The 17,805-nt window shown below is 47.6% G+C and overlaps 1 protein-coding gene across 1 annotated transcript in view; it reads right to left on the reverse strand.

Annotated features, from left to right (window-relative positions):
* nup160 (nucleoporin 160) overlaps window positions 1–13,685 on the reverse strand; it is a 17,948-nt gene extending 4,263 nt beyond the window's left edge. Inside the window, exons 1-23 of the mRNA XM_022769693.1 lie at window positions 13,591–13,685; window positions 12,357–12,465; window positions 10,384–10,594; window positions 9,100–9,322; window positions 8,363–8,553; window positions 7,429–7,665; window positions 6,603–6,700; window positions 6,394–6,478; window positions 6,083–6,151; window positions 5,848–5,931; window positions 5,573–5,743; window positions 5,382–5,481; window positions 4,685–4,850; window positions 4,203–4,336; window positions 3,958–4,118; window positions 3,131–3,267; window positions 2,117–2,187; window positions 1,806–1,962; window positions 1,628–1,697; window positions 1,091–1,189; window positions 878–997; window positions 652–747; window positions 262–356 (exon numbers count right to left, since the gene is read on the reverse strand). Of these exons, the coding sequence (XP_022625414.1) occupies window positions 262–356; window positions 652–747; window positions 878–997; window positions 1,091–1,189; window positions 1,628–1,697; window positions 1,806–1,962; window positions 2,117–2,187; window positions 3,131–3,267; window positions 3,958–4,118; window positions 4,203–4,336; window positions 4,685–4,850; window positions 5,382–5,481; window positions 5,573–5,743; window positions 5,848–5,931; window positions 6,083–6,151; window positions 6,394–6,478; window positions 6,603–6,700; window positions 7,429–7,665; window positions 8,363–8,553; window positions 9,100–9,322; window positions 10,384–10,594; window positions 12,357–12,465; window positions 13,591–13,681 (2,975 nt within the window). The 5' untranslated portion in view covers window positions 13,682–13,685. The remainder of the gene's footprint in view (window positions 1–261; window positions 357–651; window positions 748–877; window positions 998–1,090; window positions 1,190–1,627; window positions 1,698–1,805; window positions 1,963–2,116; window positions 2,188–3,130; window positions 3,268–3,957; window positions 4,119–4,202; window positions 4,337–4,684; window positions 4,851–5,381; window positions 5,482–5,572; window positions 5,744–5,847; window positions 5,932–6,082; window positions 6,152–6,393; window positions 6,479–6,602; window positions 6,701–7,428; window positions 7,666–8,362; window positions 8,554–9,099; window positions 9,323–10,383; window positions 10,595–12,356; window positions 12,466–13,590) is intronic.
* Window positions 13,686–17,805: the final 4,120 nt, after the last annotated feature.

Below are 17,805 nucleotides of genomic sequence, written 5' to 3' on the forward strand. Positions count from 1 at the left end.
TCTGTGTGTGTGTGTCTGTCTGTTTGTTTGTGTGTCTGTGTGTGTGTGTGTGTCTGTCTGTCTGTCTGTCTGTGTGTGTGTGTCTGTCTGTTTGTTTGTGTGTCTGTGTGTGTGTGTGTGTCTGTCTGTCTGTCTGTCTGTGTGTGTGTGTCTGTCTGTTTGTTTGTGTGTCTGTGTGTGTGTGTGTGTCTGTCTGTCTGTCTGTCTGTGTGTGTGTGTGTCTGTCTGTTTGTGTGTGTGTGTGTGTGTGTGTACTCGTACATGCTGCTGTCTGGGTTCTGAGTCAGAGCTTCGTAGGCTTCACTGTTGTGACCCAGGTCCAGATGATGTTTGAAGATCCGAGTCCACAGAGCCGCCTGAAGAAACATGTAATGATTAAACTGAGCCACCTGAACTCAAACCTGACCTCACCTGCCACCTGAACTCAAACCTGACCTCACCTGAACTCATACCTGACCTCACCTGCCACCTGAACTCAAACCTGACCTCACCTGAACTCATACCTGACCTCACCTGTCACCTGAACTCATACCTGACCTCACCTGAACTCATATCTGACCTCACCTGCCACCTGAACTCATATCTGACCTCACCTGCCATCTGAACTCAAACATGACATCACCTGTCGCCAGACTGTCACCTTGCAGTTACCTGACTGCTGACATCACTGACAGCCTCTGTTATGGCCAGAGAGGCCAACTGGATGACCAGCTCAGGTAGACCCACGTCCTCCAGCAGCCGCAGCACCTGTCTCACACACACACAAAGTTTATGATTTGTTATCAGACACAGCAAAAGATCAGAAGACCAGAACCCAGAGGGAGAACCTGGAACCAGGTCCGGTCTAGGGTCCTGTGAGGGATCAGGTCTTGAGCACCTTGTTGTAGTACTGTAATCTGGGGGTGGAGGCAGCTTCTTCCTCCTCGGTGCCCGTCAGTCTCATCAGAAACTCCTCCTTCTCCACCTCCATTGCCGCCTCCTGGAAACACTGCAGAGCCTGAAGGGGAAACAGCAACAGGTGGAATGAAGGAGGTGGGGCAACAGTACATGTAAACACATCATCAGAGTCAGTCAGGTTGTCGACACCCACCTTCTGGCCCTCCCCGTTGGCCAGGTAACACTGACCCAGCATGAAGCGACAGGAGCCGATGTTCACCTGACACCACGGACCAATCAGCCTCACATACTCCTGAACACACAGGAAACACAGGTGAGACACACCTGAGATGCTCACACTACTGAAGCAGCACTGCACACACACAGTACAGGTGAGAGTACAGGTGAGAGTACAGGTGAGAGAACAGGTGAGAGAACAGGTGAGAGAACAGGTGAGAGAACAGGTGAGAGAACAGGTGAGAGAACAGGTGAGAGAACAGGTGAGAGAACAGATGAGAGAACAGGTGAGAGAACAGATGAGAGAACAGGTGAGAGAACAGGTGAGAGAACAGGTGAGAGAACAGGTGAGAGAACAGGTGAGAGAACAGGTGAGAGTACAGGTGAGAGAACAGGTGAGAGAACAGGTGAGAGAACAGGTGAGAGAACAGGTGAGAGAACAGGTGAGAGTACAGGTGAGAGAACAGGTGAGAGAACAGGTGAGAGAACAGGTGAGAGAACAGGTGAGTCTTACCTGCAGCTGAGTGTACTGACAATTGGCCATCAGACACTCTGGGAACTGGAAACCAGGGTTACTGGGCCAACTGGGAGACACCAGTTAAGAAGAACAGACAGATACGCACAGGTGAAGACAGGAAATCATCAGTTTAATGTTTCTATGGAGACCAGCTGTGGATCCAGGTGAAGGATACAGCAGCTGAGCGAGCAGGTGGACCACGTTGGAGATCATGTGGGTCCAGAGGAGCAGGGAGGGGGAGGGGCTCTGCTGCTGACTGTAGATCTGAGAGATGATGATCCTCCTGGCTACAGTCTGATAGAAGAGCTCCACCACTGTCTGAGGACTGAGCACTACACACACACACACACACACACACACACACACACACACACACACACACAACATACCTGACTGTTAAAATAAAAAAATAAATAAAATAATAATGTGACGGGCAGTGTCTTAGCAGCGCTCTGACAGCTCAGGTGAGTCAGGTGCATCACTGACCTGATCTGTTGGTGGAGACAGCAGGAGCGTCAGACAGCTCCAACACTGTGAGGTGCTGCAGGTTGGCGTCTCTGAAACAACACAGGAGTTCAAAGGTCACAGGTGTGTTGTATTTCAGCAATTCAAGAGGATAGACTGGGAATTGACTTATTGCATAGAAACCTCACATAGAACAGTTAGATATTTAATTTATTAGTTTAATTGATATAATTTATTTTCCTCAGGTGTGTCTGTGAAGAGAGTTCTGCTGGTCACTACTCAGGACTGAATGTGGGCTGTACTTTATGACTCTTATCTAGAGGGACAGAGGAAGGGAGGTTTGTGTGTGTGTTTGTGTGTGTGTTTGTGTGTGTGTGTGTGTGTGTGTGTGTGTGTGTGTGTGTGTGTGTGTGTTCATACATGGCACAGAAAGGCCAAGATTCACATCTTAGTGATGATCAGTCCTTTTGATGTTACTTTTCTATATAAGAAACAATCAAATATCATTAGACAGAGTCTTATTGTCACAAAGTGGAGATTTTTTCTATGCTCTCCAGTTTGCCCGGTGTGTATCCGTCGATCCTCTGGAGCTGACCCTTTGACCTTTGAGCATCTCTCTGACAAGCTAACAGCTCGTCTGTTTGAGAGAGAGAAGGGTCCTTTGTCTCCGTTACCTATCAATTTGATAGTTTGATGATGGGAAGAGTAACAAAGTGTCAATTCTGGATCCATAACTGCACCTCCTAACAATGAGCTTCTTTAATGGCTTGTGACTGATGCCAGACCAGGTATGTGCGCTACAGGTGCATGTGTCAATGTTTCTGACTGAACTCTGATTCACTTTCAATACAATCTTTTATACTTTTATTTTCTTTAGATACTCATATACTGTAACAGACTACAGTCGTGTCAATAAAGCTTCTTACTCCACTGTGCTCTGACAGAGTCCAGGTCCAGATCAGACACAGACTGGAATCACCTGTCCAGCACTCATCAGCTTCATATAATGACCTGTGTGTGTGTGCATGTACTCACATGATGTCCATGGGGACGGAGGAGGCGAGGCTCTGACTGACGTGTTTGAGGAGGTGGTATGAGGACAGGAGGTGGGAGCTCCGAGGAATCAGGTCCTGCTGGAGCTGCAGCAGCTGAGCCCCCCCACCCAGAAACACCTGCACACACAAACACACAGGGCTGATTTCAGATCAGTCACTTAAACATTGACAGATGACAGAGTCCTGGTCCTGATCATGTGAGGTCAAGATCTAGACCTGCCTAAGGCTTCAGCTGGAGGAGATGTCAGTGTGTGGACACTTTGTTAGACCTGAGCTCGGATTAAGAAGTTGAAAATGGATAAAAGACAGAGTCCAGACGTCCCTCCTGGAGGATCCCGAGCCGTTCACATGAGATCTCTCCAGTGTGTTCTGGACCCTGGAGTCTCCAACCAGTTGGACGAGCCCAGCAGAAGTCCACTGGAAGGTGCACATCCTGATCAGAGACCTGAACCACCTCGACTGGATGTCAGAGCTCCTCCCCCCCCGTCTCAGAGTCTGTATCCTCATTGTTTCATCTCTACAGAGCTCAGGACCAGGTGAGGGTCGGACCACAGATCGACTGTTAGTCTCACCTCCTATTCGGCAGCTGTCTTCACCTGTCCTCCTTCCGCTGACAGACAGGCGGTGAGGACAGGCGGGAACAGGTAGATGCAGAGGACGAGCAGAACAATGTCATTCCTTGAGTTTTGGAGGAGTCAGAAGGAGAGAGAACTTCTGCAGAGAGCCAATCAGCTGAGACTTCACACCTGTAAGTCTGATCCTACAGTGTGTGTGTGTGTGTGTGTGTGTGTCTGCGTGCCACCGTACGTTGTCTCCAAAGCGCAGGTAGAGTTTCTGCAGGATGAGCAGGTCTCGACAGAACAGCGCTCTGGTCATGGCGAGGTGAGCGACGGCCTGACAGACGACGGACACGGCGGAGCTGCTGCCATACAGCTGAGACAGGCTGATCCTCACGTTCAGACTCTGACCTGTGAGGCCGGGATCAGGGGTCAGTGAACACACCACACTGAGATCAGGACTGTTGTTGTTTACATGCAGAACCACAGTCGTACCAGAAGAGACGGGTCCTTCTGCTGAGACCTCCGAGTCCGTCTCCAGGTCCAGTTCCCTCAGCAGGACCATCATGGCCGCCAGCGGGTTTCGGATGTCCTGTAACTTGTTCTGGATGTCCTCGATGACGTTCTCACTGCAGAACACAGTCAGCAGGGTTACGGTCATAACCCTAACCCATTGACTGTGGTCATTATCATTAATCAATAATGTCATAAATAAATACATTCTACCAACTGGTTCATTCACTTTTTATTTCATCAGCTTAAAATCAGATGAAACCCTGAAGAGACTGATGGATTAACTTCTTCTGATTATATTGAACAGATTCCTGAATCAGGTTCATTATGACTCATTATTATAACATTATTACAATTATTAGATTCTAATGTCAGATAATAACTGAACACATTACATATTAATATGATAACAGTCAATTAATAAACAGAGTTAATAATGAGTTAATGGTAAACAGGTATCTGACTTGTCATTGGACAGCAAGTTCTCCAAGACCAGATCAGCTGATCTCTCTGGAGACTCCAGATGTTCCACAGCTGTCTCCATCTGATACGACATCTCCCCAGAAACAGCATCACTGACCAGACGCAGACACTGGACCAGCTGCAGCACATCACGACCCAGATCCACATCTGAGACCAGCGCAGGTCAGAGTACACACACACACACACACACACACACACACACACACACACACACACACACAGTAGTTGTGTAGTTTTTAACTTGAATATCAGAAACAGCTTCTGACTAATGAAAAGTTCAATCAACTGTTTTCTTATCAAGTCTTGGACATCAGGTCTGGGACACACATGAGGTCTGGGTCAGGGACACACTTCAGGTCTGGGTCAGGGACACACATGAGGTCTGGGTCAGGGACACACATGAGGTCTGGGTCGGGGACACACATGAGGTCTGGGTCGGGGACACACATGAGGTCTGGGTCGGGGACACACATGAGGTCTGGGTCGGGGACACACTTCAGGTCTGGGTCAGGGACACACATGAGGTCTGGGTCAGGGACACACATGAGGTCTGGGTCGGGGACACACATGAGGTCTGGGTCGGGGACACACATGAGGTCTGGGTCGGGGACACACTTCAGGTCTGGGTCAGGGACACACATGAGGTCTGGGTCGGGGACACACTTCAGGTCTGGTTACCTTCAGTGATGGGCGTCTCCTCCTCTGACAGCAGATACTCGTCATAGGACAGATACAGATGATCCACAGCAAAACACGGTAGGAGGAAGGAGACCAGACCCTGAAACCAGACCAGAGAGCGGATCACAACCAGAGAGCGGATCACACACAGACAGAACCAGTGGAGACCTAGTGCCGGTCCTGGTCCTCACCTTCTTCAGCAGACAGACCAGACCTGTGTGGGGACTGACGCTCAGACCCAGAGAAGTGGACAGAGACTCCTGGTACTGAAGACAGCAGGAGTAGAACCTGGACCAGAACTCCACCTGCAGCTGACGGTACTCTTCCTGAGAGAACTCGAACTCTGTCACACTGCTCTGCAGCTGGGGGGGGGGGGGGGGGGGGGGGGGGGGGGTCAGATACAGGAACTCTGGGACTTCAGCTGATCACATTCTAATAATCATTAAAAACAGACATGACTGATTACCTCACTCTCCACAGCAACCGTCACCTCCTTCTTCAGAGTTTCCCATGATGCATCAGGGATCCTCTCTGAACCGCGTCGATAGATCTGAAACACAAGACACACGTCTGCTGCGTCATGTGACCTGGTGGAGGCTGACCCACCAACATCACTCACAATGATGGTGACCACACCCACAATCAGTGACATCACTACTCTACATAACACAGGTGTGTGTGTGTGTTCAGGTGAATCTCACCTGTAGAGCTTTCACTATGGCCGAGGCCGTGAAGCGTAGAGGAGAGAAGAGAACCTCCAGGTACGTCTCCTGTGAACACAACAGTCTCCAGGTGAGTGACGGCCATGATGAAACCACACCACCTGTAATGACCTCATCAGCTGGATCAACATATGGTCATCACACATCAACCATGAACCTCGGCAACGTTCATAGTGTAAATAAAGCTTTAATGAGAGTCGCCATGACAACCACTAAACATCATTTGGTAAGTGGTCTGGTCTAATTTCTGGCCTGGTACTGGTTTGATGTGGGTGTGGGACTGGTCTTACTCGGGGGTCCTGGTCCACTCCTATATGGACTTCTTCCTCTGGTGGAGGCTGAACAAACACCTGGTTCCACTGACCTGCTGTGTTACTGTAAAACACACACACACACACACACACACACCATCTTTAAGTGTGAGTGACAGATGTAACAGTGTGAGACTCAGTAAACACATCACAGCGGGGCGGGGGGGGGTGTTGGGACGGGGACTCACTGTTCAAAGTTGATGTACTTGATCACAGTGGTGTTCGAGTCGTCGACCCACAGAGCCCAGATATCTGTGGAGGTCAGGTGGAAATCCACCAGAGTCTCCTGTTCACACAGAGACATGACAGTTTAGCTCTCCATTACATATTATATTTTTATTCCATCAAACAGGCGAGACGTTCCTCACTACGTCTTTAAATCATCTTCTTCATTTCATGTTAAAACAATGTTTCCTTTAAACATTTTAATGCAACACAATATATTATATGACAACAAGACAAACACAAACACATCAATGTGGTAAATCTCATGAACTCTAATCAATCTTTTTCATTATAAAACATGAATATTTTCATTGTTTCTTCAAAAACAATAAAAACAAACATCAGTGACGTTTTGAGCAGCAGGTTTGAAACATGTTTCACAGTTTCAGTCTCTTCACTGTGTGAGTGTCGACTCATCAACAACCACACACTGAAAACACATCTTTAGAGAAGCCTGAGCATTTAAAACCCTCTTCACACTCCGATCAGCTGCTTCCTGTTTCCTGAGTCCACCTGCATACACACCTGAGTGTACAAGGCCCCACAGTTCACCTCAGGTCAGGACAAACACCAGGAAGTCTAATGAACTCCAAACTGAGTCACCAGGTAAGAAGGACCTGGGTTAGGGAGGAGACCAAGAACCAGAGGCCCCCCCCCATCAATCAGGTGTTTATGGTAGAGACCAGCCTGCTGGACTCTGAGACTCTGAGAGCAGAAGGAACTAGAGTCTCTGGTGTCAGACTAAACCTGAACCAGACTGACTCCATGACAAAACCGGTGGAGACTTACCTGTGTGGTGAACAGGGTGGAGATGTGTTCCAGGCTGTAGCGGTTGTTGTCGGTGGAGGTGAGCTGTAGCACGGTGAACTGTCCTCTCTGAGGGACGGCCAGGTAGAGGGACAGACAGAGGCCGGTGGAGGACGAGAAGGCGAGCCGGAGACGGTGACCCTGACCCGACAGACGCTTCACTCCTTTACAGGCCGGCATGTAGTCCAACACGTCGGCCTCCAGCTGACAAGCCTGCTCCTGCACATGGAACACACAGGTTAGCTAATGATGCTAACAGCTCTTTCAGAGAGAGAGTAGTCGGTACACTGCCCACAGTAGAGTCTGGTTAGGGAAGCCGACCAGAGCTGTAACTGATGTGTTTGACACTTTTAAAAACGCCCACCAAAACAATCCAACATCTTTTCCTTTCCTTTGGCACTATATTGTTCAACCGCTGAACTACCTTATTCCTACGCACAAGTGCATTTACGCAGCACACTGTATTACGTCGCAGCCGCAGGTCAGCTGAATGAATCAGGAAGCGGTGTAACACAGAGCGCTCTGTAGGGGCTGGAGGAATACGGTAGTTCAGCGGTTGAAAAGTATTGTGCCAAAGGAAAGTGCTGTTGTCACAGGAAGTTAAAGACTGAAAATGTTCTACATGAAGTTACATTTAAACAGATGTTGGATTGTTCGTTTTTAAAAGTCTCTAAAACACGTTTTTTCTCGTGGCCCCGCCCACACCAACACCTCACTCTGCCAGAGCACCGGTCGGCTTCCCGAACCAGAATCTACCGTAGGTGATGTACCGACTACATAAAAACACAAACTGTCCCTTTCAGTTCTCCTTCACCTGTGACCAAAGTTACATTTAGATTCTGGAGGGCTGAATTAAAGTCACATGGCCTGAGCCTGAATGTGAGTCTCTGTATGAACATAAAGACCAGGTCCTGACCCTGAGGGACCACATGCGCAGTCTGTGGTCCTGGCAGAGGGCGAAGATGAAGGAGTCTTCCTCCAGCTCTCTGACGGCCAGACTGAGGGCCAGGTCTGGAGGACTCTGCTCCCCACGGATGGCGGTGGGCATCCAGCCCGACAGCCTCTGCATCATGGAGCTCCTCTTCAGCTCCAGCACCGACACGCCGCCTGCAGGAGGAGGACACGTACAACACACACACGTATGATCAGAGAGGAGACTCCAGCTGTTTCTGTTAGAACGACTCCACAGTAGCTGCAGTGAGGTCACAATCACTTTCATCACCAACTCATCTAATGATCATTTTGTCCAGTAATTGATCTGTTAAATATCTGATCACCAGTCTAATAAATGAAGCAGCAGCTGTTTGAATGACGTGAAACCAGTTAATGATCCAGTTCACTTCTGTGTCATGTCACAATCTAAACAGAAAAATGATCACAACAGTAATCAGCAGATAATCAATGAAAATAAACTGAATTCACATCCACACAACTCAACAATGAACCACAACACTGATCTGAAGTTAATGAGGCTTCAACTACTTCCTTCAGAGACTGTGCCACCCTCTGGATCTGGATCTGTGTGCTGAGGTCTCACTTTGGTTTCAGGTGAACCTCAGAGGACTCACATGGACCCTCCCCTCCTGTGAGCAGGAGGGAGATTCAGGTAGAGGTTCAGGTGTGTGAAGCAGCAGGGAAGACTGTGGTCTTTACCCTGAGAGTCGTGGGGCGGCAGAGTGACCACAATGATGCCTCCTGCAGGTGAAGCCAGGGCGTAGTGAGCCTCCCCCTGGTAACTGAGCCAGGCTGCAGAGGTGCTGGGACTCCCCGTATGTCCCACCTGGCTTGGGATGACGGCACTGTGAGACGGGTCCTGCAGACTCAGCTTCCCCACATCAGTGAAGACGGACTGCATGTGGAGCTCGGTCACCAGCTCCTGGAAAGGAACCAGAGAGAAGGACTTTTATCTTGAAAAGAAATAAGTTACAACTTCCTAACAGTCTATTGGAACTGCTACTGTGTTCAAAGTCATGTTTCGAAAAACTAGAGACCTCCTGAGGAGGTCCACAGGTTCAGGTTCAGGTTCAGGTTCAGGATCAGGATCAGGATCAGAACCTGAGGAGGTCAGGTTCAGGTTCAGCTGAATCCACGTCACTGCTCTTCTGCAATTGGTCGGTTCAGCTACAGTGAAACATTCGTTGTGTGTGATGGTGAGTAACTCTCAGGTTCACTGACCTCTGACCTAATTAATGGTCATTCAGTAACTACTGGTCTAAATCAAACTTGTCAAAGATAGTTTGTGAGGGAAGAAGCTCCACTCTGTGCAGCGGTTCCAAACTTTTTCAGACTTGTGTCTCACTTGAAAATCTCTAAAATGTTGGTGGCCCACATGTTAACAACACAAGTACACAATGTGGTCCAGACAGTGACGACCTCAGAGTTCCTGTCATTGACTTGTCAGTGATGGGCCTTAATATTAACAGTTATTAAAACAGACTTTTAATCATTTTAAATCTGTTGAAGATCATTTAGTTTAAGACATTTACAAAACATTATTTATATTTTCATTTTTTTTTTAATTACATTTTTTCACCAAGTGTTGACACACTTCCAATACCTTCATGGCCCAGCAGTGGGCCACGGCCCACAGGTTGGGAACCACTGCTCTAAACAAAAACAGCTGCGTTATTAACTGTCAGACACAGACTCTGTTTTCATTCAACTAGATGAACCAGGTGAGACACTGACGAGGTCGCAGCTGAACTCTGACTTCATTAGACTGAATTAAGGCTAGAATAAAAACTGACTCTTCTGCTTTCATCTGACCAACAGTCAAAAGTCTTCAGGTTAGAATCAGATCACACCTGAGAACCAGTTATTGATTATCAGCTGTCAATCGACTAATCAATGAACGACTGTCAGCTGCAGCTGAGATCAAAGCACACACTCATCATGGAGATGATCCAGGTCAGTGGTCTGTGAACGCTCAGTACTCACGCTGCGGTACATGCGTGTGGGGTGGGGCAGCACCAGCCTGTGGACGCTCTGATTGGTGGAGATGAGGATGATGACATTGTTGAGGGTCTCCTGGATGCTGACCCCCCCGGGCAGAACAGTACAGTGGGTGAACCTGAGTTTGACGGCATTGTTGAGCAGATTGGTGTCCAGAGACTGCTCCACCAGCTGGACCGTGTCTCCTGACGTGGACCTGCAGAGTCAGAGAGTCGGGGTCAGAGTTCAGTCACTGGTCTGTGTGTGAAGATATGAAGCTTCAAGAGCAGACTTCAGCTCTCGTCATGAATCACACACACAGAGTCTCTGGAGGAGCTGACATCATTAGAAATGTTAGGATTAACATAATTATAACATAAGTATAATTCATTTAACAGTCAGTGACTATAGTATGGACCACACGGACTGTCCAGACCGATACTGCGGACCCCTTCAGCTGAGGGACTCTCTGTCCTCAGTCTTCAGTGAATGAACAGCTGCTCAGGTGTGTTACGGTCAGGTGACCTGAGAGGGTCTGGTTGGTTTCACACTATGTTGTGGGTCAGTTTCCAACATGTCACTGATTGATGTTACATCAGTGTTCTTAATGTGTTTATGTTCATTTTCTATCTTTTCATGGGGAGCACTTGGTGCAGGTCATTTCTGTGCTGTAAAGCACTAGTGATGGTTCCTGTGACACCTAAGCTCCATGGCGTGTGACAAAAAAATGAATCTATTTTTTACTTTGTATCGAGGCGTGATTTGGTCGTGATTCGTTCTAATAATGTCACGTGACCAATGACATCCAAAGCTTTGTTTCACACACCCACGTGACCGCTTCGAACTGCGATTCAAAGGTTTAAAAATGTTTGCAATGCGGCGCACCTCCGTGGGTTGTGGCGGTGGATTGGGGACTGCAGTATTACAGATCTGTGTGCGTGTAGCTCATGTGTGAGTACTCCAGTAGCTCACCTGGTAGAGCACACGCTATTTGATTTTGAGCCTTCTGGCAGCGGCCTGGGTTCAGGACCGACCCATGGTCCATTGCTACATGTCTTCTCTTCTCTGTCTCCCTTTCTTTTTACCCCGTCAATTCATGAATGTCACTTTTACACATGGGAAATTGTCCAAATGTACAATGCAACATGTTCTTTGTTGTTTTTCTGTTATTTGGAGAATGTGGTTGAGCTCTGATTTAAAAAACTTCCAGTAATGAATCATTTTTCAATACAACTGTGTTGAAATCTTCACTTCGCCATCACTAGCACTTTGTGCTACAATTCTTGTATGAAAGGTGCTATACAAATAAAGTTTATTATTATTATTGTTATTATTATTATCTGGACTGTGAAGCAGATCATTTAACTCAGAGTTCATCCTGCTTCTTCTCTCAGCACTGACATCAGTTAACACCAGTGATCCACAGATGACGCCTCCACCATGTTTGACAGCTGATGTGGTCTGATGTGGTTTGATCTGGATCATCTGTCCAAACAATCTTGTTCTAGAACTGAGAGGGCTTTTAAAGATGTTTTCTGGTCTTTCAGCTCCTCCGTGTTACCAGAGCCAACACCTTGTGGTAGACCCTCTGACTGACTGTGAACTCTGTCCCTGTCCAGATGTTGGGGAGAGGTTTGTCGTCCACTTTGGTCGGTGCTGCTGAGCTCACTCATCCTTCTTTTTAAAACTGTACAAACTGTGGATTTGTCCACTCCTTATCTTTCTGATGAGCGTTTGTGTTTCTCCAGTGTACTTTACTGTGTTTTACCACACTGTATGAAGGTAAATGTAAGTATCAGTATTAAAGGGCTGGAATCAGGGTCGTCCCTCTGTGTCTGTACGTTTTAAATCACATGTGAGGACAGTGCAGACACTTCAGACTGAAAACAGATACAGATAATATGAGACGAATGTAAGCTGGACAGTGCAGAAGATCCTTCAGGGAGGGGGGTGTTTCACCTGATGGTGACATTACTCACCAGTGTATGAATCTGTTACTGGTGACTGACAGCAACTTCCCACTCTCCTCATAGTGAAACGCACCAGCACTGTCCGGGAACTTCTGGCCACCAGGGAGAGCGCTCAGACCTGCAGACAGGAACCAGAGGGAGTCAGTGAACAGATCCAGACACCACTTCAGGGGCTGGTCTCACAAACACAGACTTTCACTGTATCACATAGAACGAGTCTGAACTCATCTTCTGCACAAAGCATTTTAGTTTGTGACTATCTTAAACTGGACTGTGACAACAGTTACAAGTCGTTTTACTTTGGAAATTCAATGGAGTGAAACAACAAAAACGGCTGCCGTCTCAAAGACTCTTCCCTTCTCTCTGCTCTCTCCATAACGATGCAAGGAAACCACAAATGATGAGCCATGTTTCCTTATTTCTCCTTGTTGGGTGCTGCTGGTCAGTGCAGGTGTCACTGATGGTTACCATAGTAACACTGATCTTAGACCTGATATAGTCTGAATGTAGTTTTGTCAGCATGTTTTGTTAGTCAGACTGTTTTACTTAAATTAGTGATTCATTTTAAGATAAAAAAAAATTAGACACCTTAGCCCCACACCAACTTAATTGTTTCACTCTTTGTTAAATTTTCAAAGTAAAACATCTTGTTATATATTATATTTTGAAAATAAATGTCTTAATTTATTCATAATTAATTTTACCTTAAGGTAGTGAAGAACTAAACTGCTGTGATCAACAGATGAATTCAGACTCAGTCTATCTGCAGTCTGTTTATTTTATCTACTACACGGTGACAGTGCGTCTGTGTGAGACCAGATCCTTTCAGGATCGATCACGTCTGTCGTCTCTGTTCTGAAGTTAAACTGTTAGCGTGTGACTTCATGTCACAGTTTACCGCTTCACAGGTGAGCCAAATGCTCCATGTTACCGGCTAGCTAACTAGCTAAAGCTACAGAGAGACAGGACATAGAGGAACAGTTCCCCGTCTGTCACCTGCCCAGGAGCTAACGGCGGCGACTTCAAGGGGTTCAGGTCACGGTGTTTTCAGCACAAACACAACCGTAACACACCAACTGTTATACCGGGCCCCGTTCACTCAGACTGACTGTAACCAGCGTGGTGGCGCTTCTAGCGGTGCTAGCTGTTGTTAGCATGTCCTCCCGTCAAACCCTCGCGTTCAGACCAACGTGTTTTAAAGTAAGAGCGGAGGACGGAGCTGTGAGGGAGTGCGAAGGTTTACCGAGGTCCACGGTCACGTCTCTGAACCGCTGCAGAGTTTCCCTCTCAAATCCACAGATCTCGATGAAGCTGCGCTCCAGCACCGCCGCCATCTTCTCCTCATGCAACTGTGACGTCAGAGGATCAGAAGCCGCGCGCTGAGTGTTCGAATATTTAAAGACAAAGGACACCACTGACAGATCACCACAGACAGGTCACCACAGACTGATCACCACAGACAGGTCACTACAGACTGATCACCACAGACAGGTCACCACAGACAGGACACCACAGACAGGTCACCACAGACTGATCACCACAGACAGGTCACTACAGACTGATCACCACAGACAGGTCACCACAGACTGATCACCACAGACAGGTCACCACAGACAGGTCACTACAGACTGATCACCACAGACAGGTCACCACAGACAGGTCACCACAGACTGATCACCACAGACAGGTCACTACAGACTGATCACCACAGACAGGTCATCACAGACAGGTCACCACAGACTGATCACCACAGACAGGTCACTACAGACTGATCGCCACAGACAGGTCACCACAGACTGATCACCACAGACAGGTCACTACAGACTGATCACCACAGACAGGACACCACAGACAGGTCACCACAGACTGATCACCACAGACAGGTCACCACAGACTGATCACCACAGACAGGTCACCACAGACAGGACACCACAGACAGGTCACCACAGACAGGTCACTACAGACTGATCACCACAGACAGGTCACCACAGACTGATCACCACAGACAGGTCACCACAGACAGGTCACCACAGACTGATCACCACAGACAGGTCACCACAGACAGGTCACCACAGACTGATCACCACAGACAGGACACCACAGACAGGTCACTACAGACTGATCACCACAGACTGGTCACTACAGACATCACCACAGACAGGTCACCACAGACAGGTCACCACAGACAGGTCACCACAGACAGGTCACCACAGACTGATCACCACAGACTGGTCACTACAGACATCACCACAGACAGGTCACCACAGACAGGTCACCACAGACTGGTCACCACAGACATCACCACAGACAGGACACCACAGACAGGTCACCACAGACTGATCACCACAGACAGGTCACTACAGACATCACCACAGACTGGTCACTACAGACATCACCACAGACAGGACACCACAGACAGGTCACCACAGACTGATCACCACAGACAGGTCACTACAGACATCACCACAGACTGCGTCACTACACAGATCACCACAGACAGGTCACCACAGACAGGTCACCACAGACAGGTCACTACAGACTGATCACCACAGACTGGTCACCACAGACTGATCACCACAGACTGGTCACTACAGACATCACCACAGACAGGTCACCACAGACAGGTCACCACAGACAGGTCACTACAGACTGGTCACTACAGACATCACCACAGACTGGTCACCACAGACAAATCTACTCCAGTTTTGTGTTTCTTTTCATTTTGATTCGTTTAGTTTTGTTTCCTTTAATTCTGTTTTGAATTGTTTCAATTTGTTTCAAATAGTTTAGTTTTCAATAGTTTTGTTTGGTTTGATTTTGTTTTGATTAATTTTATTTTGTGTTTTTAATCACATTTCATTCCAAATTGTTTTATTTAATTTCAATTTGTTTTATTTCGAAGAGCTTTTTTGTTTCGAATTGTTTTGTTTCATTTCCAATTGTTTATTTGAACAAGAAACGTCTGATCACGGACAAACAGACGTGGTGTGTCCAGAACAGATTACGAAAGTACATTTACAGTGTGGACGATGAGGGAGGACGAAAAGCATGTTGGGGGAGGATGGACTCCCTCTCCACCATGAAGACTTGGACAGAGGACAGAGTGCACAAACACACCAGAGGCAAAACCAAACACATCATTCACACACACGAAGAAGGAAAGAGCGATGAGGTGGAGGCGAGGGAGGCGAGGGAGTCCAGGGGGACGAAATCCAGATCCACATTCCAACATCTGGAATGAGGCCTCAACATCCAGGAGGGGGTGGGGGGTGGGTAGTGGGGTGGGGGGGGTGGAGTTATGCTGCTTACAGACAGACCTCGACTTGTGTTGGGCTCGCTGCCCGGTCCAGCACACTGTGAAGTCACAGAGGACAGAGCAAAAATGGGTGGAGTTTTCAAAACTTCTAGCGGGACTATGAGCGGGACACATCCACTCTTCTGCGTTCTGTCGCTGAAAGATGTGTCTTTCCTGTGCTCAGAAGAAATCGTTAGCACTAGCCCTGCTAATAAGAAGACCTGTAGGAACATGTACACATAGTGCATACCTACAACAAGCTGCAGACTGTTAAAACCATGGATTGTATATCTTAAAACACACCTTCAGTTTCTCCTCCATTTTCGCTGTGCACCATTTTTCAATTACTGTGCTTCAATGGCTGCGTAGATGGTTGTCACAACGCACCACGGTCAAAGTTCAACCAAGTTGACGGCGCTCGCGCTAGCTCACCGGACGGCACGCTGAGCCAAGCAGAGACAAACCGTCCTGGTGTGGTGCAAGCCATTAGAAACAACGTGTTTCCATGGGGTTGCCATTGCCGCGTTCTGTCTGTAAGCAGCTTTGGAGAGATGCAGAGGATAAAGTGACTAGAATTTTTTGGCTAAAGGTCAAAGTTCAAAGATCAAGGTCACAAACACATGATTTTGTGAATGCAATATCTCCAGAACTCGTCAAGGGAATCCCTTCACATTTGATAAAAACATTCACTTGGACTCAAGTTTTAACAGATCAGGCTGGCAGACGGAGCTAATGCTAAAAATGCTAACTGCTAGTTAGCAAGTCAAGTCAAAACTTCAACAAGGGAAGAAGGAGGAAGGACAGGTCAGACATCTCCACCTGAGCAGGAACCTGCAACACTGACACACTGACACACAGCACTGGAGGCCTGGCAGGGACCAGCACCTGGACCTGGACCACTGGAGGTAAAAGACTTCAACTTCTCCAACCTCCTGCAGGACAGCAGATGTGGCTTGTTCATATGGCATGGACAGTGGTGTGTGTGTGTGTATGTGTTTAACAGATGAATGTTAGCTGTGTTGTAAAGTGTTTTTCACTCAGATGAACAGCTAGCAGACCAAGTCCTCATTTGTCAAACAAAAAACCCCTTTGTTTCTTTTTCTGTGTGTGTGTGTGTGTGTGTGTGTGTGTGTGTGTGTGTGTGTGTGTGTGTGTGGTTATTTAATGTGAGAAACTATAGGGAGAAACTTACATAACAGGAAGTTTGACAGAGATTCTGGGAATCTCTTTGTGTGTGCGTGTGTGTGTGTGTGTGTGTGTGTGCATGTGCATGTGTGTGTGCGTGTGTGTTTGTGTGTGAGTGTGTGTGTGCGTGTGTGTGTGTGTGTGTGTGTGTGTGTGCATGTGCATGTGTGTGTGCGTGTGTGTTTGTGTGTGTGTGTGTGTGTGTGTGTGTGTGTGTGTGTGTGTGTGTGTGTGTGTGTGTGTGTGTGTGCGTGTGTGTGTGTGTGTGTGCATGTGTGTGTGTCTGTGTGTGTGTGTGTGTGTGTGTGCTGGCAGAGAGATAATGCAGTCAGTAGAAGGAGAACAGGACAGACTGGAGCACAGTCAGAGTAGAGACTCAGTTGGAACAACATTACTGTCGACACAACCAGCTGTTACCGTAGCGACGCCCACAGAGCACTGTGACGACCCTGCATGTGTGACTCTGGATCCTAAAGTGAGGATAAAAATTGAGATTGGAGACGAGACACACCAGAAACACTAGCGGACAGAAGACTCAACAACAGACAGAGAGACAGCTGGGAACAGGTAGCTGCAGAGGAAGAGCACTACAATGTCCTTCTTTGAATTTTGGAGGAGTCAGAAGGAGAGAGGAGAACTTCTGCAGAGAGCCAATCAGATGAGACTTCATCCTCCACACCTGTAAGTCTAATTCTACATAGAGAAGCAGGTAAACTCACCTGTAATGGAGGGTTTAGATACAGCCTGGCCATGGGCGCTCAAAAAAACAAAAAAAACATAGTTACGTTGCCCAATCTGATTTCTATTGCTCATTATCATGTCAATGACGTCATGTCACCATGTTGGTTGTCCTGTCTAGTTCTAGTTTGTTGCATTTCTCTCCTCTCTAAGGTGGGGCAGATGGGGAGGGGACGGGGCTGTAGATTGACCACTGGAGCGCAGGAATCTATCACATAATCAGTAGATAGACAGATAGAT

Source organism: Seriola dumerili, unplaced genomic scaffold (genome assembly GCF_002260705.1).
Source record: "Seriola dumerili isolate Sdu_G_001 unplaced genomic scaffold, Sdu_1.0 BDQW01004451.1, whole genome shotgun sequence".
NCBI lineage: Eukaryota > Metazoa > Chordata > Actinopteri > Carangiformes > Carangidae > Seriola > Seriola dumerili.